Below are 24,370 nucleotides of genomic sequence, written 5' to 3'. Positions count from 1 at the left end.
GGTCAGTTGTGGTTAAATCCAGCAGGAACAAAAGGTAGCAGAGTAAAAGGATTATGCAGCACTGCCGTGGGTGCAGAGATGAAGGAGCACACACACGTATGCTGGCTGACCTGAAGGCGATTGCTAATTTAGTTTATGAAGAAACGCACAGAAGAGTCACTGCAGTGCATTTACAGGAAGACTTCAAATGACTCGTAGTGACCGCCCATCTGTGACTAATCATCCAACTCCACAGCTTTTACTTCAGATGTTGGTTTCCTGGACTGAGCTATAAAGACCGTAAAGTTGACTCAATGCTTTCATCTAAACCCCATATACAATCATGGGCAGCCATTACCGATGATGGTGTAATGTTGCAATGGAAAAATGATTAAATTGGCTTTGAATATCTCAGGAAAGATGGAGTATATTATCTGATCTCACATTCTGCATGATTGCAGTGATATGATTTAAAAACCCACTAAATGGATTTACTTTGCAACAAAGAGAGATGTGACCATGTTTGTTTTGGTGTAAGCCAGACGACGACCTATCCTGTTTCCCTGCCTGTTGCCAAGTGCATGCTGGGATAGTCCCTGATGACTCTGAGTAGGAAGAAGCAGGTAGACAAAGGATGTTATTTCTGTGGTGCTTAGGAGCTCACATCAAAATGCTTTATCTAGGGATAGGAAGCTTTGCGTCCATCATTTTACATTCAAACCCACTGTTTGGCTGTGATCTACAGCAGTGTAAACGTGTGTGTCATCTCTGAGTGAATTAATGCAAATTGAACTAATTAATGGCACTTTGTCACGCACTTGTAGTTAGAAGAATGTAAATGGAACGTCTCTTGGCAAATCAGATTTTTGTAAAAGTTTGCAATTTGTACACTGGAATAAGACAATTGTTGATCAACTTTAAAAAATCAATTCAATTGATAACAAACAAATGAATTAAGATTCTCATTCATCCAAGTCATGGTAGCTCTGAGTGCTTTACAAAGGCTGGCTTAGAACCTCAAGCATGTCCAGCTGCCTTAGTAAAGCACAAAGAAATTAAGTTTTTCCAAATCCTGTTAATATTTTAGATTAACACGGTTGCTTTGAAAACCTTCATTCATCTGTGTGTGACCAGCTGAAGTCATGTTTTGGTCCAACAATTCTTTTTTTTTTTTAAAGTGTACATGTGTACTACATGTTGAAGAACAAACAGGCTTAGCGCAGACCAAATGCTGCTTTAAGTGAGTATTAATGTGCAGACCTGCCCCTATAAAAAATCTGAACTCAGATAAAATGTGGAGCAGAGCTTTGTTTTTTGGTGGCTCCAGACAAGAGAGAAAACTCCTCAATAACCTCATTAACTCCCACCATTAATAATGATAATTTCATGATTTCTGATTGTTGATGCTGCAGGCCGGCTGAGACGCTGAGGGAGATGCTGCGACAGCCTCGGGGTGTCTTGTGTTGTTGTTTTCATGCCCACTCCTTCTTTCTCAGAGGTTTTCTTCAAGGATATGAAGCTGGTTTGGCATAAAATCCAGAGGGGTAATAGAAACAGACGGTTGTTACCAGGCTGCAACTAACAGATGTTTCTGTTGATTTTGTTTTTGTTGTTCAAGCTGAGCAACCCCTTGTTGAAAAGAATAGTGTCAGATTTTTTTTTAATTTTTTTTTTTTTTTTTTTGGGGGGGGGGTGTTTTTCTGAGAGGAAATGCCTGCAGGAGACTAAATGTTTTAGGGACTGAATACCCATCAGGAGAGCCTGGACCGGTGCTTGCTTGGTGTCCTTGCCTGAGTTGATGTGTATCTGAGGTCTTACCAAGCAGTAACATCCATCACACATACTGCTAGAGAACACATTGACTCAGTGGCTTTCGGTGTGCAGTGTTTAGACCACCTTGGTTCAGCTGCTGCCTCCACCAATTAATCTGACTGATTATGTTTCTCACACCACGTCTGTGTTTTTCACTGTTTGTGTGAATGATCCCGTGTGTCAGAGAGTTACAGCTGGGATGACACCCGATGCTCAGAAATGCTTTGGCACAAGCATGAGACTTCTTTCTGATGACAGCTTCAAAGCAATCACTAACCATGACAGTGTGCTTTTTAGAGAGACGTTTCTTCAAAGAGTTTAAAATATATTCAAAGCACATTACTGTTCTTCTTATCTTTATGTGGCAGAGGGCTCAAATCCCAGCCACAAAACCTTTCTCCAAGCTGCTTTTGTCAGTTTCTATTCTTAGTGTTCTATTTCAGGGTAGTCATTTTTTGGATTTCTTATTAAAGTGGAGGTCAAACTCCTGTCTTAGTTTTTAACCTTACAATGTGACATTGCCTTGTGTTGACTCTTTTTATGAGCATTAATAGCAATCACTGTGTTGATAGAGGTGCTGTCTGTGAGTGATTAGCATTGTTTTGCTAATCTTCACTAATGATATTAGATTTTTCAATGACTAAATAAGGTATAGCCAGGAATTCTGGGCCACTCAGAAAAGATAGTTATGCAGCCAAAGTGCCACTAATCCTATGATTTCTCCCATAAAATAAAAGAATAACAATGGCTTGATCTTGGATGTGTGGGGATTATGATACTGGATGTCCTGAAATCAAGTATTTGTCTTCAGTTTGACTGAATAGTGGAAGGAAAGAAGAAATGGCTGAATGTTCTCTATCACGCTGCCCTCTGATTGGCCAGTTTGCGCAGTTGCTTCCATCACTTTCTGTCTGCTGACTGTGGAGATTAGGTGATGTAATTATTTTGACTTCTCACTAGTAGCCTGTAGTGGTGGTGTGAGCTCTGATGAGACAGTGAAACAAAGCAGATTACAGCGAAAAGCAAATGCAGCAATATGCTAACACAGATTAGCAGTAAACATAAAGATGTCTTTGTCTTTACTTAAGTTAAAGTAGCATTAGAAGCATGCAAAAATACTCAGAAAATACAAGTAAAAGTCCTACATTCAAAGTCTTCCTTCAGTAAAAGTACAAAAGTATTAGCATTAAAATATGTTTAAAGTACCAAAAGTAAAACTACATGCTGGCCCATTTCAGAATAATGTTTATTACCAGATTTTAATTACTGGTGCATTCATGTGTTCATCACTTGGATGTTGCAGCTAGTAAAGGTGGAGCTCGTTTTAATTACTTTATATACTGCTAAGTAGTTTAATCTATGATACTACTTAAAAAAAATTAGTTGAGGTTTGTTTTATATCATTCTGAATCGGCGAAGTCGGGCCTAACTAGGAGATTAGGGTTAGGGTAAATAAATGTAGTGGAGTGAAAAGTATAAATATTTGCCTCCAAAATGTAGTGGGGTAGACGTAAATGGTCCCTCAAAATTGTACTTAAGTGCAGTACTTGAGTAAATGTACATAGTCACCTTCCAGCACTGCGATCTGAATCAGTCAAACAATGGGTCCAGTATTTGAGACAATTTAATGACACAAATCAACAGCAGGCTCATCCCTGTGTGTCATTATTGTACCATTATCATGTCATTGTTGACAAAACACTCTGAGTCACCACCAAGTCATCACATACAGCAGGGTTTCAAGTTGCAAGTCGTTTTCCTTTGTCCCGAGTTAATCTTACATCACTAGATGTGTAACGTAAGCCTGATTAGAGTGCGTGAGTCATAATGGCTTAAATCCACATTCTCTGTTACAAGTCAGATTTATCCTTTTCCCCCCTCGAACTTCATTACGGCCTTTATGTTCTGTTGTCTCACTCCACTCGGTGGGCAATTTAACATTATTTTCACTGTTTTTGTAGGTGACACCGTCTACAAGTCATTTCAAATGTGTTGAGATCTAAGATTTAATAGAAACAGCTGACATATGAATCTTAAACACATGCGTCAGATGTTAATAATACGGCATTGTTAGTGTTACTGTGAAGAACCTGAAGGTTTAACTGGGTTTCCACACCTTTGTGACCACATTTATTTGAGAGCTGCGGTGTGAATAAAACTGATTATTTAATCTGCATGTAGATTAAGCTGATCACACAATGACTCACGTTAACATGTGCACGTTGCTCACTGCTGGTAACTGAATGACTCGTGTTTTCCAGAAGTTTGGGGTTAAATATCTCATTAAAAAGTGATTTTGGCCCAGTTTGGCAAGCAGCTATCTATACAGGGTGCTTTAGCAGTCATTATCATTCATATCATATTTGTGATAGGCAGGAGGTGCTTCACTCTGCTGCTTCTCCTCATCTCCAACCCATTGTGCTGCAGTTACAATTAACATTTCCACCCTGGTGGATGTTAAAGGAGAGACTCTCCATGCTGCTGTGACACCAGTGTCAAGGCACACTGCAATGATGTGCAAAGTGTTTGTATGTCTCAGAAGAAGACTTCAACGTCAGTTTGCTACTAAACTGAATGCTAAAGCAAATTTATTTTCAGCCTTTAGCAATATCTCAGAGTCTCTTTTCTCATGTTTGGCATTTTAACATTAGAAGCCAAATTGTGCTTGAATGCTTAGACCGGGACAAGCTTGATCATTTTCTGCTTCTCTGCTGATTTGAATTAGCTCATTCTCTGATATAAACATCCACATGGGCCAAGGAAAGTCTTTCTTTTCATTCATGAGAACAACATTTGCTTATAGCTGAAGGCTCTTTAACTTATTTTGTTTTAAGTTCCTCGTCTTCAATCAAGTGGTCAGCCTTAACTGTTTAGGGGGTAGCGGCTAGCTTGGCTCTGTCACTATTTATTGTCCAGTAGGAGTGACGTTCTAAAGTTCTGTCATCAGCGTGAGGTCACCAGCCAACCAGTGGAGACCTCACACAGTCACTGCTCCCAGCTCAGAAACAGTCCGGCTCATAAATGGAATCAATCTTCCTGTGAAAGCAAATAAGCTTATTTCCCACAGTGTCAAACTATTCCCTCAATGTCACCCCTAGTCCTGTTCTTGTGTAGCTCATGTGTTAACATTGAAAGACCTGCATTGTTCTGACATTGTGTAATTGCATTCTTTAGCCCCTCCTGTAATGTGAAAACCTGTTCATTGATTTTCAGTCATGTCAGCACCTCCTCGGTCTGTGCGTGGATGCAGAAGCTCCTGTCGGATCTGTGACACCAACTGTTTGACCCTCAGTGCTGTTAGATATATTATTATGAACATCCTCGTGCCTTTCGCCTTTGTGCCCATAGCTCTTGCTGTCCATCTGTCAGTTTGGTTATGTGTGAGGATGGCCATATAAAGGGAGAAGTGGACCGCCTCCTGTCACTTTGTGCTAACTCAGAGCTAAACACTAGCAAAAATGTGGAGATGTGGATTGTCCTCTGACAGAGGCTCATCAGCCTCTGGAAACAAATGACTCAGATGACTAATTTTCCTCCCATCCACTAGCTCGAAAAACCTTTTTTTTTTTTTTACTGTGATGGAAAACATCTTTTTCATGCAGCAGAGGAAGAGATTCTAAAGCAATCTTATGAGGCAGTAATTGGCTGGTTTTTACTCTGGTGTTGTCCACTCTGCTGCGTGGGTGTTTGGCTGTCAGGTGCCTTTTGATGAAGGAGCTGCATAAAGCCGGGGCGGAGAGAGGGAACGGAAAGATCGCCATCAATCTTCAACAGCTAGACAGCCATCTGCTCCCGAAAACACCAGCCCCCTCAACAGCTTGTCCCCAAAAAACACTCGCTGCATCAACTCTGCAGCTGGAGACGCACTGTACACCACGCTGCCTGAACCTACACCGTGGTGTTGTATGTAGTCTACTCTCTGCTATAAGCCATGCACCGTCCTCCTTGTTCTGTTCCTGCGTTCTTTTCAAGACCAAATATGAGTTTTTATTGCGCTCACAACATAAAATGATTCCAGCTCTGATTGAATTCATGTAATATCACACAGTTCAGAGGTGCTAAGCACGCCGTTTATTATACTGCAGCTTTTGCTCAGGTGTTTGGGAGAAGAGTTAAATCGTGTGGAAAAACATTAGTATGTGTGCGGCTCCCCTCTCTGCGGCTCATGCCTGTGTCTGTAAAGCTGTTATCTCCATTCTGCTGGTGGGGTAGCAGTGAGCCGAGGGAGGGCTTCATGATCTCCCCCGTAGGCTCATGCAGCTCTCACTAACAGGAGCTGTGCGGCACTCTTCTTCTTTTTCTAATATTTCTTTTTATCTGCGCGAGTTCTTTTTTTAACAGGCTCCACTTTCACGCGCTTGAATTGTGAAGCGGCTAACTGCAAAGCTGAGCATACCTTCCTTAAATGTTAATACGTAGCTAATCATGCGCATACATTTGCATTCGCCTCTCCGCTCCTTGATCCATCCTGCGACGTTTGTTTACTCAGCCTAATGTAAGTAGCTAACGCTGTCAAAAATTTCTTATACGATCCTCAGTGGCTGCGCTCCCTCAGTTCTTCTGAAAAGGACTCATAACTTATTCACACTTTACTGTCAACCTCTGAGGTCATATATGCCGAGTAGATATATAATGCAATCTCACATACTGATATGAGTTGCGCGACTGGACCTTAGCTGTGATTTTAACAAAGGGATGAGCTACCCCATAAGTATCATCACAGACACAGAGGCGTAGGAGACTATGATTGTGCCAATGCAGCCTGGCCATAGTCTATAATATTGCACATACATATTTATACATTAGATTGTCTGATGGCCCTGCATCCATAAGATACCAGTTTTTGCCATCAAATTGAGCAGAGTGTCTTTTTCCACTAGTTCTTAGTCAGCAGTGAGCTAATTCCATTTCTCTGCACTGCTGTCTGTTGTGTTTTTTCATCAGAGCTGTCAGATTGGCTGCCACCTCCGATCTGGGATCTGGCAACTGAAGCTATTAACAAGGGGGCAATAATGAAAAACTGTCACATCACAAAAAAAGAACAAGTCTGTTTCTGTGATCATGCAAGCAACAGTTTTCTCATTTGTCAAGCGTCAAACGAATCTATACACTTTGTACATTTTGTGCCGTCTGGCTGTTCCAAGTGAAGCAGATTGAGGCGACTCATTTTTGAAAGACAGTCGCTGCAAACACACACAGCAGCAGTCAGCACGGACTGTATGCTGGCAGAGCATGTAGCTTACAGCCTTTCATCAGACTCCACCAGCGTGTTAGAAAGACAGATTAATTATGACCAACCGAGTGGAGCCATTTCACATAAACACAGTTAATTAAATACAGTTTCAATTAACCTCCTAATCATCAGTGCTCACACAGTTTAACAGGTTTTTAGGTGAATCATGTCGCTAATTGCCCTTTGGCAGCAGTCTGCCTTCAGGTCTGAGAGCAAATGTCCACACCAAATATTTCAATTCTCAACGGTATTTGCCTTGTTCTGTCATAGGGTTAATAGTCTTAAACCAAAACTTCACAACTGGCGTGCTCAGTGGTGGAAGAAGTACTCAAAGCCTTTGCTTAAGTAAAACTCTCCCTCCAACAGCTCACAAAATAAATCAGGGATGAGGAGATGTAAATAATGTGACAGGAAAGAAGGAAAACCAAAGCTCTGCGACACAAATCTGCCTCTGGTGGAACTGCTCACAACTCAAAGACATCTGAAACAAGATTAGGGGCCCCAGCTAAATGTTTTTGTGAGGGGCCACAAGCCAAAAACTGCTTATTTAATCTCAACATTGCTAGGTATTTTGTGAGTGTATCATAAAGATTTTTAGGCAAAAGCTTAATCTGAAAAGTAACTAGTAACTACAGCTGTTAGGTAAATGTAGCAGAGAAAAAGTTCAATGGTTTCTTCTGAAAGGAAATGGAGTAGAAATATAAAGGAGCAAAAACTAGAAATGCTCAAGGAAAGAAGAAATACCTACAATTTTGACTCAAGCACTGTAAACAAGTAAATGTACTTGGTTACATTCCTGGACATGACTGCAACGCGTCAGCAGTCAAACCCCATTAAAATCCTGCTGCAGATTTGACAGAATGTTGTAATGTGAGGATTTGATAAGTTTCCAGCACAAATATTTGTATTGTCACTGTAACTGATCAGATGGTGTAATGTTTCCAGAGTAGTGCTTCACTAAAGTATGTAGAGTATTGTATTTTATTCTTGCTGTGAAGTATCATGTCAGTGAAATGCGAGGAGGCATCGCTGCTGTACTTTGCTTTAGTATTTTTCATCTCTCTCTGTGGCCCTTTCTGTCTGCTGGAGCTGTGAGTGTGAGTGAGTGAAAAGGCCACTAGCCGGCCTGCAGTTTACAGTGTGTGAGAGAAAAGTGATCAGAGTGATAGTGACTTCCAACATGATAAAACTGGGTCAATGTAACCCCCACCCCCCTCCACCACAGGCAAGGCTGAAAAAGGAAAGGAAAAAAAAAAAAAAAAAAAAAGATGAGGATACCATCACCAGACTCAGTGCGTGGATTTAAGCATGGGGACGCTGGAGCGTGGTTTCCTTTCTCTATGGGTCGGTATCTGTGTTGTGTTGGGACTGAAGGCCTCCCCACGTTGTTTTGATATGTTCCGTCCACCCCTGTAGTCTGTGCTTTGCAGTGCCACATTATAATCTGTTCCCCTGTATTTCCTTTCTACCCCCTTTGTTTCTGTCAGCCAGTGTGGTCGTCAGCATCTTTTCCTCCCCTCGCCCTTCATGGTCCTCCACTCCCTGAGAGATTCCTGATAAATATGGCTTGAAGGGTTTAAGGTTAAAATACAAATCCATCTTAACAAACACTGTGTAAAACAGCTATATGTCAAATACATTGCAGTTATAGGCTAGTTTGTTGTTTGGTGGCCAAATCTTAACAATCGTACGTGAGGTTGGTGCATCTCCACCTTCACCTATGGAGTTTAAAAGGTTGCTTTATCTAAATTTATCTAGAACATATTTTCTTGCTTACCTTAATGGTATCAAGCCATGCAGATAGATTGTGTTTTACATGTATAGGTTTTGAGATATCTATCTCTGAAATGTAGGCCTCCATACCTATGCAATGGAGGTGGAGACTGTGGAAAATATGATGTCAGCTGTCTGCTGACTATTTCTTTGGTAGAAAATAGTTCCACTAAAAATTATTCACTCTGAGGTCTTTGAACAGACCACCACAACCAAAACTCCATTCACCTCGATTTTGCATGATGGTAGAACTGACAGATCTCTCAAATCCTGGAGTAAGTAAATTATCCACATGGCTAGATATCACCAGGAGTGCATGAAAAAAATATGTTATTTAGTAATATGAACTGACGGTTTAATATTAATTAAGACAAAGAATCTATGGCTTATGTTTGCCATCTTCATTTTCTGTGTTAGCATGATAATATTTGCAGCAAACAAAAAAGGTGCAGCTGAGGTTGATGGGACTGTCAGTGTTGCATTTGCATTGTATTTGTTCATAAACCAAGGAATCCATCCGGTCACTGTCAAGACATTTCACAAAAAAAAAAAAAAAAATATCAACCTCATGTTGGCATAAGTGGAAAGGTCAGGTGATCATTAATGTTATTAGGATTCTTCCGGTGGGGATCATGAATGTCTGCACAAATTGTCATGGCAATCAATAAAATAATTACTGAAATACTTAAGTCTGGACCAAAGAGGTGGACTGATCGACTGACAGGCAACGCTGCCATACCTAGAGCCATGCCTCTAGCTGAGCTTAAAATATGCCTGCTTGTAATGCGACCTGACCCTTTAAATTTTCAGTGATCTAAAACATCAAAAGCAAATGTGCCTTTATAGACTCATCAGTTTATAACAACTTCTTACAATCACATGGGAGAGAGCCATCAAACAGGAGGCAGCGATACAAATAGCCTCAGCAGATTAGAACGCATAGTTGTCAAGCCTGCAGTGTAATGCATCACTTTTCTTTTCTACACTGGGAAATCTCTTGCTCTCACCTCTGTGTTTTGCCAGCCTCAGCTGTGCTTTGAGCTTGCATTGCTAACATTAGCATGCTATCATCCTCCCAACCCTCCCACCCCTGCAGTCATGCTGCTAGTGTGGCAAAAAGTAAATTAAAGTACTTCATCAACCAAACACCTCCCGGGTGCACTGAACATCTCAGATTGATTGTATTTAACAGCGTATCAGATTTTCACTTTAACAACACTAATTTTTCATCCTAATGTTTGAGAGCAGCACTATAATGAACGCACCGAATGAACCTAAAGAATTCAAGTATCAAGTCCTGTAGTAACTGTACCAACCTGTTATTAATCACATTAATCTTAAGGGCACTTTAATGATGGGAAAAACTTCTATATGTATTTTATTACAAAATGCATATTTAAAAGTTACAATCAGTTAATCTCTTTTTGCTGTGTCATGGTGAGAAAGCTCTCTCCAGCTGAGTTGTATTGTTGTGTATGCGGTGACCTTCTGTTTATACCATGGCCTGGACAAATGCTCATTTCTAATTGGCCCAAAGGATTCAGTTAATTTAGTTTATTCCAGAGGCTGAATGAGCAGGCTAGATGGCTGCGAGCAGTAAGTGTTTCATTTCAGATAATCACATGGCTCTCCAGCATTAAACAGTCTTTAAAGTGAAGAATCCAAATGAACCATTAGCTACTTTTAAGAGTCACTGGGTTGTTTTTCTGTGTCAAAGCAGTGCGAACACAGCAATGCACTGTTCATTTTAAGAAGCACATAAAAATAAACTGCACACATCACAGAAGCATTTGTATTTGCATTTGTAGTTTGATTGCACGCTTTGGCATCGTTATATAGTGCACCTACATCGAGAGCAGTGAACATGCACCTTCCAGCTATATTTTATAGTATATTTAGCTATTTTTACCATCAGCCATGACTTGGCTTATTATTTCATGTGACTGAATATGTCTTGTTGAGAATGGGGACTCATCTGAGGGATGAAGGTTGTTGCCGCTCATTTGATGCAGCTTTTGTGACTGAGCTTTTAAGAATCCCCACTGCCATCAGGATTAGCTGAGATTATTTTCTGCTAACAGTAAACAGGTACACAGTCTCAGATCCTTGGGTTTTTTAAATTTTGTACCTTAATGGTAATGACATTACGTGAAACCAGTTAACATTTGAACATCAAACTCTGATAAGTATAGATAAGCATTAAATGGCCGCCCAGTGGCCCTGGTATAAACAGGTCACAGACTGCGATGTGCATGTTTAAATGGATTTGGAAAACATAATCACTACGGTGTTATCCATTAAGATCAAACATGCACCTCAGTGGCATTCTCTTCATGTAATTTCTCCTTTCATTTGCAGCAAATGTGAAAGGAAATATGCGTGACATGATGATGTTCAAAACTGAGATGTGATATTGTTGGTTGTTGGTTTTGTATTTGTTCTCGGTATGTTTTGTATGGAAAAGACACCTTAGAGATGACTTAAATATGTAAAACATAAAAATCGATTGTTTTGTCAACATGTGTTGTCATTCTTGAGGTGGATTGGGGATTTACTTTACATTTCACATATAATTGACCCTAAGCACTGTATTGTATAAATATTTCATAGTTGCAAGGCAGTATTCATAGTTTTGTGTCAAACTGATGAAATGTAAAGTGCACCCCACATGTTCTGTTTTTGAAAAATTACTGTAATTTCCTGACGACTCTCTTTCTGTCTCTCTCTCCCTATTCATTGGATAGCTTTGCATAAACCCAGATGCCTCCCCTCCCTCTTGATGAGCGCATAGTGGTCATTCAGCACCCTAAAAACTTAGTCCTGTGTGAGGCGTCCCCACAAACCAACCCGCAGCACTCCTCTCAAATATCAGCCTCTTCCAATGGACACGTCGCGCACCCTCCTCATCTCCATCCTTCTCAGTCCCAATTCTACTCACCCTCCTGTAAATCTCTGACTCTGGAATGCAAGCGCAGATCCTCTCGTGCGCAGAAATTCAAGGGCGACCAGCCTGTCATCCCAGCTGGTGTCAGACACATCCCTAGCCACTGCCATAGCAATGGCACAGTAACTCTCGGCCCACGGCTTCCCTCCCACACACATACTATTGATATCAGGGTGACAGTGGACAAAGGAGGACGAGGAGGATTCAGCAACTCGTTAGGGCGGAGCGGAAGTGTAAAAGGTGGCAAAGGGAAATGTGCCTCTTCACAGTTGGATCAAGGACAATGTGAGAGAAAAACTGGAACTGCAGGGAGGCCAGGTGGAGCTGAACACAAGTCACAGCGAAGTCGCCATAGTCAGCTGTCATCTTCTCCTGGAGGCGTCCTGCAATTCGTCCCTGCTCAGGCGCAACAGCATAAGTTCAGGAGTGAAAAGGAAAAGGAAAACACTAGTTTTCTTAATAGAGGCGATCAAGAATTTCCCTCTCTAGGTCACAAAAAGAATTCCAAACTGGGAACTGTCCATCAAAGCCATAATAGTCACAGTCTGCCCTACCACCACAACTCCGTCCCTGTTCCTCATGCTGCCATCCTAAACTCCAACTATTCCTCATCCCCTCCCTCCCAACCTACCCATGTCCCAATCTCGTTTCAGCAACTCAGCCAGCCGCACCCATCCCGCAACAGGGATCTTCGCCCTCACCTTCTTCATGGTCTTCCCCTGTCCCCCTGTTCCTCCCATGCTGGAGGGTTCCCCAGCCCTGACCACACCTGCACCATCGACTGCACCCACCCATTCAGCTGTGGCTGCTGGAGGTTGGTAAGATGCCGGGGGTATAAGGGCCACTCTGCTAGCTGCCAAGGAGGTGGAGGAAGCACTTCCACCTCATTTTCCTGTGTTCACAATGTTGGAGCAGTGAAGAGAGGAGGCAAAGAAATGGGCCTTAGAAATCTGGGTGGGTGTCTCTCCACCACCTCCACCTCCAACACCTCCTCTTCTAACAGCACTGTGTCTGACTGCCGAGCAACTCTCTTCAAACCTCTCCGTTGTGCCTCCTGCTCTGGTGAGGCTGGAAACTTTGAGAGTCCTGCTATCCTTCGCAAAAAACTGGTAGGGGGATGCCTGCCCTGTGCCCCGCTGTCTTCCTCAGCTCCTCTGCGGGCAATACAGAGCTGCGTCACAGGCTGCAACCCCAAAGCCTCTCAGACAGGCAGCTCTACCTGCAGCTACTGCAGCAGCGACCCCATAGTGGTGACATTCAACCCTCGCCGAGGCAAACCCCCAGGAAGAAGCATCGGAGCGGCTCATCCAATGGGTATGTTCCAAGCTGATGATGATGACTACAGCGTGCGTACTATCTGGCCAGAAGAACTGGCCAAGAAGATGACCCACTCTAAAGCCCAAAAGAATCACTGTGCTGGGATTGGAGTAGGTGTTGGGAAGACCTGTGCAAACCAGGCCCAAAATGGCAGTAACGGAACAGGCCTTGTCCTCCTGGACTGTCAAAACCTCCAGGAATACGCACAGTCTCAGCTAACAGACCATGCTGGCCGACGGCGGCTTCAGCAGGGAAAAATGGCTGCCCTTGATTTCATGGGTTGCAGGTCAGGATCTGGGTATGACGACGGCCGGAGCTCGCTGAAGAGGCTCTTGAATAAAGCCGAAGATGTAGGAATGGGCGATGGTCCTGAGCAAGATGGAGATGTAGCATATCCACGTTCCCCCTCTCCCCGCTCTGCCTCCCCCCCATCACCTGTGTCCTTCTCGCCTCCACCATCGGCCCCGAGCACACTCATCAAACCCAAACCCTGGCAGAGAGACAGGGAGGGAGGACATTCTCTGCCCTCGGCTCAGTCACTTCACCTGGCCCTCAACTCCCTGAACAGAGAGCAAGATGAGGAGAACAGCCGAAGTAAGAATAGCTCATAATTCACCTCTGCAAGTGGTAACATACAGGTCATATAATATCTACAGTATGAAGTAACAAATTTTCCACTGCTGTCACTGAAACAGTGCTGGGTCATTTAACACTGTTTTTCAACCAGTTGTATTCTACTGATGTCCATCAAAAAATCCCTGTTGGTTAGTTTTAACTGGTGTTCTTTCAGCGAGTGCAGCCTGTCTGTGTTTGGCATATGCTGTCACGATTCTGAGCCTGTTCCCCTTGATGTGTTAAATAATTTTGCTGTGTGGTTTTAACAGATGCACCCACATTTGGGAACATCTAGCTTCTTTGAATTTCAGCAAACTGTTTCGTTTACGTTATGAATAATCAAAGTGCTAATGGCCAGTTCTCTTTTATAGGCAATAAATACTTTAACTAATACTAATTAACTAAAATGAGACACTTATGAATCAGTGACTTCATTGGAGATTTCGTTACGTCAAGACTTGCCAGTTTTTTGTCAACCTGTACACTTGTCAAATAGTATTTTTGTGATTTCTTGCTGATAACTGTCTTCACAAACTACAGACAGTCTCTGCACACATTCTCTCTGTTTGGTGTTCTTCCAGTGCACCTCTCTCTGCCACTGTCCTCTTCACTGCCGGCTTCTCTATCCGATGAGAGTATGATGACTCCTGATGCAGAGAACGCCGTGGTCAGTCCCATCCTGCCCTTCCTGTTTCTAGGGAATGAGAGAGATGCTCAAGACCTGGACCTGCTGCTGCGCCTCAACATCGGCTATGTGGTCAACGTGACCACACACCTGCCCCTCTACCACGTCAACTCTGGACTGCGCTACAAAAGGCTGCCAGCCACTGATAACAGCAAGCAAAACCTCCGACAGTACTTTGAAGAGGTTTTTGAGTTTATTGGTGAGAGTCCCATCTCTGTTATACTGTGTTTGTGTATATGGGTTGTTGAAGAGATTCAGTCAGCGCTAAGAAGTTAAGTAATGAATAGTCTTGGTAGTAATGTATCACTTAATAATGTTACGGGAGGTGTGGGGAGGGGGAATACATGATGTTTGGAGACTTCTGAGTTATTGAGAGGTACCTTTGACACCTTTGTCAGAGCTGAGCGAGTAATGAGTAATGTAATTTACTTTATTACAATTATTACTCTGAGAAATTAGTGATATGTAATGAGTAACTAATGACATTTTTAAAGTAACTCGCCCAACACTGATTTCTGTTGTAAAGCTAATAAATGATTATTATGGTGGCTAATAGAGAATCAACATACTGTCAGTGGTCTGTGTTCAACTATGACTGTTACCAAGTAACCACAAAGAAAGAAAGAAAGAAAGAAAGAAAGAATGAAAGACGAATGCATTGATCAGCTTTTAATAGCCACAGTTTTTTTCCTTTCAATGCCGTGGCGCTGACTGACTGTTGTGTTACTGTCTGTGCGGTTAATTCCTGACCCTGCTCATGCCGCCCACACTGTGCTAGATTCACCTTCAGATGTGTTTCTTTAGTGAACGGCTGAACTTTTGTTTTCTATCAAAAAAGGTGGTACATGGAATGAAATGGATTTTTGGTGAATGTTGAACTGAGAGTTTAAAAGACAGTTATGTTTTATAAAGCCTTGAATGAAAGAAGGAACATAATCTGGCTTCATTCTTCATTCAGGAGGTAATGATACCAAGTTTTGTAAGTTCTAATGCAGCATATTTCCTGTGTTCACAGATGATCACAGCTGGCCAGCATGTCAGTTTCAGCCAGTTTTTACTTCTTGAATTCAGCAAATAGAGCTCATCTGTTTTGTTGTTCTTATCCCCAGAGGAGGCATATCAGAGTGGACAGGGAGTGTTGGTACACTGCCAGGCAGGCGTGTCCCGTTCTGCAACCATTGTCATCGCCTACCTTATGAAGCACACCCTCATGACAATGACAGATGCCTACAAATACGTGCGGAGCCGGCGTCCAGTGGTGTCCCCGAATCTAAACTTCATGGGCCAGCTTTTGGAGTTCGAGAGGGACCTCAACTCTGGGGTGACTCCTCGTATCCTGATGCCTAAACTTAACGGTGTGGAGACGCAGGTGTGAGAGGTCAGGGGTGAGGAGGAGCGTTAGGCTTACAGAGGGAGAAGATGAGCGAAACTGGAGAGATTAAAGTGGCATTAATGAGTGTCAAAGAAAGAGTGCAGCACATTTTAGAAGAGAGAGATGAGGAATATTACAATTGGATCATGGTGATGTGTTGGGAAATTAGTGCACTTTTAATACTGTGAAACATGAAACAAAAGACTGGATGCTTCATTTGTTTAAGAGGTAACTCTCAGACAACATGATCGTCATCCAGCGTACTGTTTATAAGATAATGTGCCAATATTTTGAATAGACCTAACATCACTCACAGATATCTCATTTCTTTTATTCTGATGATTCTTCCTTTTTGTTCCTGTCGTTTGACTTTGTTGCCATTAATAATAAATGCATGCTGAACGGGAGCGCAAACTTGGAAAGGGTTCACCGGCAATGTCCTACTTCATCTACAACAGCACTCTGATGTTTCCACCTCATGTAGCAACACACAGGTTATTACAATGCACTTTACGTCCCATGCATTTTTTCAGTATCACCAACTGAGTTGTCACAAGGATGAGAAGAATCTGTCACACTGGCCTCAGTCACTGTTTTTGGTTAATACGATCATGTCTACGTGGTTTTCGCCTATTTGGAAACTGCAATAGAGCAGCACAGACCTAACATGTAGCCTTGAGTGGCATTAACCTGGGAAGCTAATAGCTCAAGGAAATGTGTAAGAATGGTTTTACTTCAGTGGAGCTGCCTTTGTATTAACAAAGAAAACGTATGCTACTACAGTGATCAACACAGTGTTAATGTGTACATTTTAATATGCAGGTCAAAGCACTGAAATAAGCTCATTATGAACACATTTACAGCTAAAACCCCAACTCGACAGTACTTTCAGAGATCCTTTTTATGCCACTTTGATTTACAGTATATTGACCGGAGGTGTGGGTAGGCAGGTATTGTCCTGCTGTAACAATGTGCTTTAAAACAACGACCTTCTCCAACTGTGCACTGTTTATTTTATAGTTCATTCATAAGAGAAATGCATTGTTTTTTATTTATTTTGTATGATGTTAAGGGAAAAAAAAACTTTTGTTCTTGTTTGGTGTGTAGCATGAAACAGTCCTGGCATGGTGCACATACAAATGTTTCTTCAAATTTAAAGAGCACATGGTCGTTTATTTTATTCGAAACGACACAGTCACAGTAAAGAGGCCACATTTAACATCTCGCTCAACCCGTCAGGTCGGGAACAGCCAAACTGTTTGTGTTATAGTGGAAGAACTGTGTGAAACTAGAGGCTTTTGTTCTGTAATTCTTGTTTTAACTCCCTGTGGTCGATTACAAGTGTTATTCCCCACAGTATCAGAAAGGGACTGAGGGCCAAGTACCAATTTTATTATTTCACAGCTTACACTGTCTTACCTGTCACAAACACTCTAAAAGCCAAATGTACTTGATATTTTTGTTCTTGTAATACTTTTGTGAAGGAGAGAAAAGATGGCCATGTCTTAGCTGATTAGTTGTTATTCCTTAACTCTTCTTTTGCCTTATTGTCCTTAAGGAACTTCTTAACTGTGTCAGTCATGACTATGCATTATTTGTATTATGAAAGCTTTGGTTTGATTAGAGCAGGTGACTTGATTCACTGTGAACTCTTCCTCTCTATCGTTAAGGTCGAGTCCTATTCAGCGCACATTAAATCACAGTTGTAGGTCCCGTTCAGCCAATCTGCACAGTGAATCTTCTGGTTTATGGTTCGCGAAAAAAAAAAAATGTCACAGGACAAAGGAAGCATCTTCTTATTACAGAGCAGTTATAAAACTTTCGCCACAAGTGGCTCATAAATCAATTACAATGTACACAGTCAGCACAGATTGCCTTCTGTGTTGTGCAGCTCGTAAATTTGGGGCTATAAATGTCGTGAAACAATATGATATAAAGTTTATTTTCGACTTGCAGGCATTTCAAGGCATCACAACTTCCTGTTCAAACTCTATATATAATATTAGCTCAGTAAATTCCCTTTACAGGAAGAATGGGTGATTAGTGGAGAACTGATTCTTTCTAATCTGATCGCTAAAAATGAGAGTTAATTTGCACATTTTCTAAACTGATGCCATACGCATTTTTGGTAACATATTGTTAATAGACACAATAATTTATGACTCAAGCATTTGAGTCATCAAAAAGAAAAAGAAAATACATTATTGATAGTATCAGCTGTGTCAGATGTGACATACTGAGAAAGACTCTGTTTGGTTATGCAAGGATGTAGGAAGAGGGGACACTTGTGCTCTTACTGTTTAATTTTATTATGTTCTCTTCTAAATAAATGCAGTCTGACAGGAACGCCCGGGCACTCTGATTGTCCAGGGATTTGGCACACATCTGTTATTGATTTAAGATCATTTGACACACATTAGGTTAAAGAGGGATAGTACAGTGCAGTATGAGCTTGTGTGTCCATAAAAACCTAAACAAATCACAGAAGCATATGTGACTGAATATAAACAAGTTTTGTCAGTATTGTCTTAGTTCCTGTCATAGTTTCACCAAATTCCAGTTGCCCCTTTCTCCAGATTTTAGCTTGTGTTACAAAAACGCCCTGTTACAAGTTTCTACAACCAGAATGCCTTCAGTTTAGCCTTGTGTAATTTGGTCCTACGGTGTTGTCAGTATAAATATGACTGTAAAATGATCCTAATTCTGCTTGTTGGATTCATTTTCTGGCTAAGTGACTTTGATATAGGCTATACAGTATATTTTTCTACAGTCAAACTTCTTCATCATGTTAGGTATGCACATATACAGTACTGTAACTGTGTATTTACAGTTTTTTACATGAATCTTTGTTTTGTATGAAGGGCCATTCAGGCAGAATGACATCTTCCAACTCTACAGTGACAATAAGGACCTTCAGACGTGCTTTGCGTTGCAGTATTACAGCTTCACTGTTATCAGACCTCAGTAAACGTGGGTCAACATACCGTATTCCTGTTTTTACCTCTCGCCTTTCTTTCAGCTGGAGAGACTTCCAAACATGCTGTTCACTCCTCCGGTCTCTCTAGCTCAGCTCACAGTAGGTGTAGTATTAACCTTTGAAGAGGGCCTGTTGCTATTGCTCCTTGATTTTTATACAGACTTTATATGCAAAATGGCTGTCAGAGCAGTTTCTGTAATTCCGCACTGTATGGACTTGCTGTGCAGCTGAGTCAATTCTGACCTCAGTCGTTTGTACTCGAGAGACACGTCGAAGGAAAGTGACCGTTTTCTCTTTAATTCATATAAACTGAAGGGCCAGTGTCTCTGTGAGTGTCAGTGTGTGTAAAAATCTTCTGTTGAAAAGAGGAACGTTGTTTCTGTAGGTATGACACCTTTTCGAGGACATTGTACTGTATATCCGTGCATTGCTTTTTTGTGGGAACTCGATGATTCCTGTTTGTATTTTATTGCTCATTTGAAAACATTGTGTTATTTCCTGTACCAAATACTGAACTTAAGGACACTGACTCATGGCAATGATGATGACGCGATAATTCAAGAAAAAAGCAGATCACCTCCCTCCTTCCTGACGGGGGTAAGAACTCTTCAGGTATGACTATCATCGTAATGCTGTGCTGTTTCATCCCGTCAACCCGCCTCCTCCAGAGACCCAAAAACTCATGTTATCTAACCTGTGATGTTCTTCTGTCACCCCTCTCCTTTTCATAATGGATTGTTTCTCTTAAGCAAATGTAATATTTTCATATTGTAGTAACTGGTCCTTGTATTTAGACAATGTTTTTACCTTCATGCACTGTGACTAATACAATGCTGCTATATCACAAAGACTTTTCTTTCGTACATCACATTTAGCTGATGCAATGAGGTGAATCTCGCTAAAGGTGACTGATACAAAGTGGGCTTTAATACAGAGACCCTGCTTACATTGTTCCAATTCAATCCAGGCATCATTGTGCTGCCTCAGTGTAGCGTATTAATCTCAGAGCGACTGTGTACACAACTGTAGGATCTGTAGCTGTTCCCGTTGGTCTTCCTTTACAAGCATGATAGAAAGGAAAAAAGACAGTAAAATGTAGCAGTAAAATATCTTAAAGGTCCATGTCGTTGCTCACTGTGGTTCAATAAAACTGTGATGTTGCTTTTTCTGCAACACTGTTAGTTTTGGCAGAGTTTTGCCCATAATTTTATGCCTGACTTTAGCTACAGTATATGAGAAAAATGTCCAAACATTGCATTCAGTATTTGACACTGATCTAGACACTGTCCTCAAATGACTTCAGAACTGTCAAGTTAAAACACTAACCCTGTAACTGGAATTTATACACAATGCACATTTGTATCACATGTTGCTATTTCTAATTGGCGTGCATGTGAGTACGCAGCAGTGTTGACATGTGCAGCATATAAAGATTTATTACTTTTTGTAGCCCTGTTAGCAACACAGTTTTAGGGATGGCGATGTTGGCTGGTAGGCCGGTCCATCACTTTGCCATGAAATTCCCAAACAACATATCCTACTGATTTTGATGATTCCCTGAGTTTTCCTGTTGCGCCACCATGAGGTTGACACTTTTGTTTTTATTTTTTTGCCCATTATGGGGTGGATTGCCATGAAATTTGGTTTAGACGTTTGTGGTCCCTAGAGGATGGTTTGTAAAAACTTACATCCTCCAACTTTGCCACATTTATCCCGTACTTTGGTTTACAAGTATGACCCAATATCTGCAAAAGTAATGACATTCCTATGAGCCTCAGCTGTTCTTTTTGCTAATTCACAAATGTTAGCATGTTAACATGTTAAACTAAGATGTTAAACATGTTAGCATAATCATTGTGAGCATGTCAGCATGCTGACATTAGCGTTTGGCTCAAAGCACTGCTGTGTGCTAGCATCTCAAAAATGTACATTACAGAAGTGAATGTTCCTGTGCATATTAATATTACTGTGATACAAATCTGCTCATTTTAACAAGTATTCACATATACAGTATATGTAAATGATCTCATGATATGACATCAAGTACTTTTAAATAGAATTGGTAGACAAAATTAATACTTAACGACAATAATGCCTTTTACAATGTTAGTAACACAGTCAAAGTTATAAACACACATCTATAGGCTAGAGGACTGATGAATTGTGAGCCTTTTGCATTCTATACGTTTGCTTTTTGAAGTAAAGTTCCTGAAGTTAAAGCTTAAGAAAAACTGTTTAGAAGGCTTGGACCTGATTTAATTTGCCTCCTTATATAAAATATACTCTTAGCATACATGGGCTTTGGGGCTTATACAGAAACTTTGAGAATCTTGTAGATCTCAACATAAATGTCCAAAAAAAACGTGCATCTATAAATCATCTTGTAGCACAAACTAATATGCAAAAAGTCAAGTGGGGTTCTACTAAAATACGCTTCAGAGAACCTGTAGCTAGCAAGTCAGCCAGTGTCAAGATTATTATCTCAAACATACACAGGCCTTCCATGCACCCATGACTTCCCAGAGAGGTGTTTAGGAAGTAACCAGTACAAAAGGCTTTGACAACAGCATCTACCCCGTGGAGCTACAAGGCTGTAGATGACAAGAAAAGTGATGTGTGTGGAAACTGATCATTGGTTTAGATGGGACTATACTTTGTTGGCATGACGTCAAACTGCCATCCATGCAGAACAGTTGTGCAATACGTAGATGCACTGGCTCTTTTGTGGGGATGCTCTCTGGACGGTGGCTGCTCTGCCTGAGCGACAAACTCACTTCACAAATGTACTTTCTCTTCCATTTCTCACATGTTTGATTAGCAGCAGCTCTGATTTATCTGGCTCCTCTGTTGGTGACATGACTGATTTCCCATCAAGTGATTTAATTGCTGTCTTGTCTTCTCTTTTGTTGGTTATAGATGAATATGATAATGTTACCTTAATAGCATCCTAAAGTGTGCAGTACAAAAACCTGATGGCTGGATTGTGAAGTTGTTCTCCATGTTACTTTCTAGTAAACACACTGGAACTGGCTCTTTTAATAAAAAAAAAAATCTTGGGAGTATCTGTTGTTTTAATTCTTTTTTTTTATATATATAAATGAAATCTTTGGTGAACACAAACATCCAAGAAAACCGTGCAGCGCTCACTCTGCCCACTGACCACCAGCACTCTCTGAATGAAGTCAGGAGTGTCTATTTGGAAAGTATTGAGCAGTTACATTACCGTCAATACATACTGCCAATTGCAATTGATGATTCAGATGATCACCCCACCCAAATCTGCTTTGCTCATCATTACGTAAGAGCTGCTTTGGGATTCACAGCTGTGTAGAACCCGCACCCGGGGGCAGATCGATCAGTGAGAGGTTAAAGCAAACTCGCTGTCTGTACAGCAATAACTACTGCGAATGAAAAGCATGTGCAGTGCTGTTCAACTGTGAGGGCAAGGTTTGTAGTTCTTAATGATTGATCAGTCTCTAACTTGAAGATCTGAGTGGTTATCTCAAGTTTTCCTGTTTAAACATATTCTCAGTTTTAGCCATGCTAGGTGCATTGCTCGCCTCAGCAGCTTTTGGATGGATTGCCATGAAATTTGGTATAGATGCTCACGCCCCCATCAGGACGAATCTGCACCACTTTGGTGATTACTTCATTTAGCGCACTTTTCTGATCCTAAAATCATCACTGATTCATGACCAAATGCTAAACTAATGACAATGTGTTTAGTACTAATTACATGCCAAGATGGTGAATATTAGCTACCTGCTACACCAAACATTACCTGCTAATGTTAGCACTGGCATGGAGAGCATGTTAGCATGCTAACATTAGCATTTAGCTCAAAGCATCAAACAGAATGAAACATATTCACTCAAAACCAGTGATGACACCACACTCGCGCCATATTTTCAGTCAGTTAGCCTCGCAAACAGATCAGAGGTAGCTACAGTGTGTCTGAATAAGTGAGTCAATGTGGCCGGGTGGCTTTTTTTTTTTTTTTTTTTTCTAATCTGGAAACTGCAGCAATTACATTTCCTTCAAAACATATGAGACAAAATTATTTAGCAATATATGGGAGAGAGGTTGCTTGAGGAATCTCATGGTAATAATTGAATCATGGAATTATATATATATGTACCACCTAACAATTGCTGATATACTACTCACTGGAAATAATTTGTTGAAATTAATAAATAATAATAATAAATTACTGCAGCAGCAGCAGCCCACTGGACAATCTAAGTGCGGGCATTTTACACAATAGCTCATCAGTCACCACTGCGTGTTTGCCGGTAGTATTACGAGCTGGTGGTTATTACGGTGGATGTTTTACTGTGGTTATGGCTGCATAGGCCATGCTCAGTTCTGGGGAACATTTAGATGCAGCAGCTGTGTTAAAAAGCCTCTAGTCATCAGACATTAACGCTTAGAGTCAGACAGATAATGCATCGTGCATTTTGTTCTTCAATATCAACACCACAGTTACCGTTGAGCTTGAAACACTTCCAGCATTTCAGTGTCTGTTAGCCACTGGGTCCAATAATGGAATCAATGGCACAAATGGGTTGAAATGAAAATCATTTACCAACTTTGTTTCAATATTTATTGGCATCAACCTCGAGGCAGAGAACTGCACTATCTGCAGCATGGACTCAAATCCAAATGTCAACAATGCATTAACTGGATCACGTAAGTCTTATGTGAGACAGTAGTTTGTTTGAGAGGGCAATAATAATCTGACAGCGTCACACAGGTCTGTAACAAGGCAGCTTTAAGACCTCATTCTGAATTCCTTTTATTTTATGAAACAAATCAAACTTTCTGTATAAATTTGTGTTTGCATCACAGACTGAAACTTACATTTTGAACCAGGGAGAGAGAAATCAAGTGAGTAAAGTCAGGCTGTTCTCAGCTTTGAGGTCTCCAGACTTGAAGGCTCCAGTGTGCCTCGATGGTAATTACATTCAGTTTAATTAAGGATTGTTAATTAAGTAAAAAGAAATGTATTAAGAGTTAATTAATTGTCATATTTATAGCATAACAGATAATTAAACATACAAGAGAGTTACTAATTGAAATTCAAACTAATATCTTTGTTCACTCTTATTTTGGAAAAATGTTTAAAGTTTGCTTTTTTGGATCTGCATAAGAAACAAGTTTCCACAGCTCACTCGTGTGTTGCTTTATATACACACTTTTAACTGTGACATTATGATCATCAAGGCAGCATATTATTAAATGACTTATTTGCGGGATGGCATGCACCCACACTAATTACAACAGAGCACAACCTGCAGAGATGAAACAGGAGCTCTCGAGGACCATCTGGTGAGCATTTTAGACACGGCCTTTGCAGTCATGTACTGGTGTGTACCTGCTGTCACTGTTTTTGTGAGTTTGCGCCAAGACAAAAAAATAAAAAATAGAAAAGGAAAAAGGTTCACAAGGATTAAAACTGGTCCCCAAATTACAAGCGATGTTGCCAAGTCCCTGCTGAATTAAAATGTGGGCTTAAACTGTAGATGAGTTGCCTGAAACCAGAATTTGTGTCAGAACTATTGACTTCAGAAAGCTGCTATCCAAAATAAGTTATTTTCCTGGTAGAAATCATTATTTTCTATGTGCTCTCATGTCATTCAGACACTGAAATACACAACTATGTA

The 24,370-nt window shown here is 41.0% G+C and overlaps 1 protein-coding gene across 1 annotated transcript in view; it reads left to right on the top strand.

Moving 5' to 3' along the window:
- The window catches only part of LOC143333114 (uncharacterized), a 31,382-nt gene that overhangs the window by 1,048 nt on the left and 5,964 nt on the right, over positions 1-24,370 (top strand). Inside the window, exons 2-4 of the mRNA XM_076751054.1 lie at positions 11,542-13,652; positions 14,255-14,557; positions 15,468-15,732. Coding sequence (XP_076607169.1) covers positions 11,558-13,652; positions 14,255-14,557; positions 15,468-15,732 — 2,663 coding nt within the window. The 5' untranslated portion in view covers positions 11,542-11,557. The remainder of the gene's footprint in view (positions 1-11,541; positions 13,653-14,254; positions 14,558-15,467; positions 15,733-24,370) is intronic.

The sequence above is a fragment of the Chaetodon auriga genome, chromosome 15 (assembly GCF_051107435.1).
Source record: "Chaetodon auriga isolate fChaAug3 chromosome 15, fChaAug3.hap1, whole genome shotgun sequence".
Lineage (NCBI taxonomy): Eukaryota > Metazoa > Chordata > Actinopteri > Chaetodontiformes > Chaetodontidae > Chaetodon > Chaetodon auriga.
The sequence above is the reverse complement of the archived record's forward strand: the minus strand, read 5'-3'. Positions and strand labels throughout refer to the sequence as shown.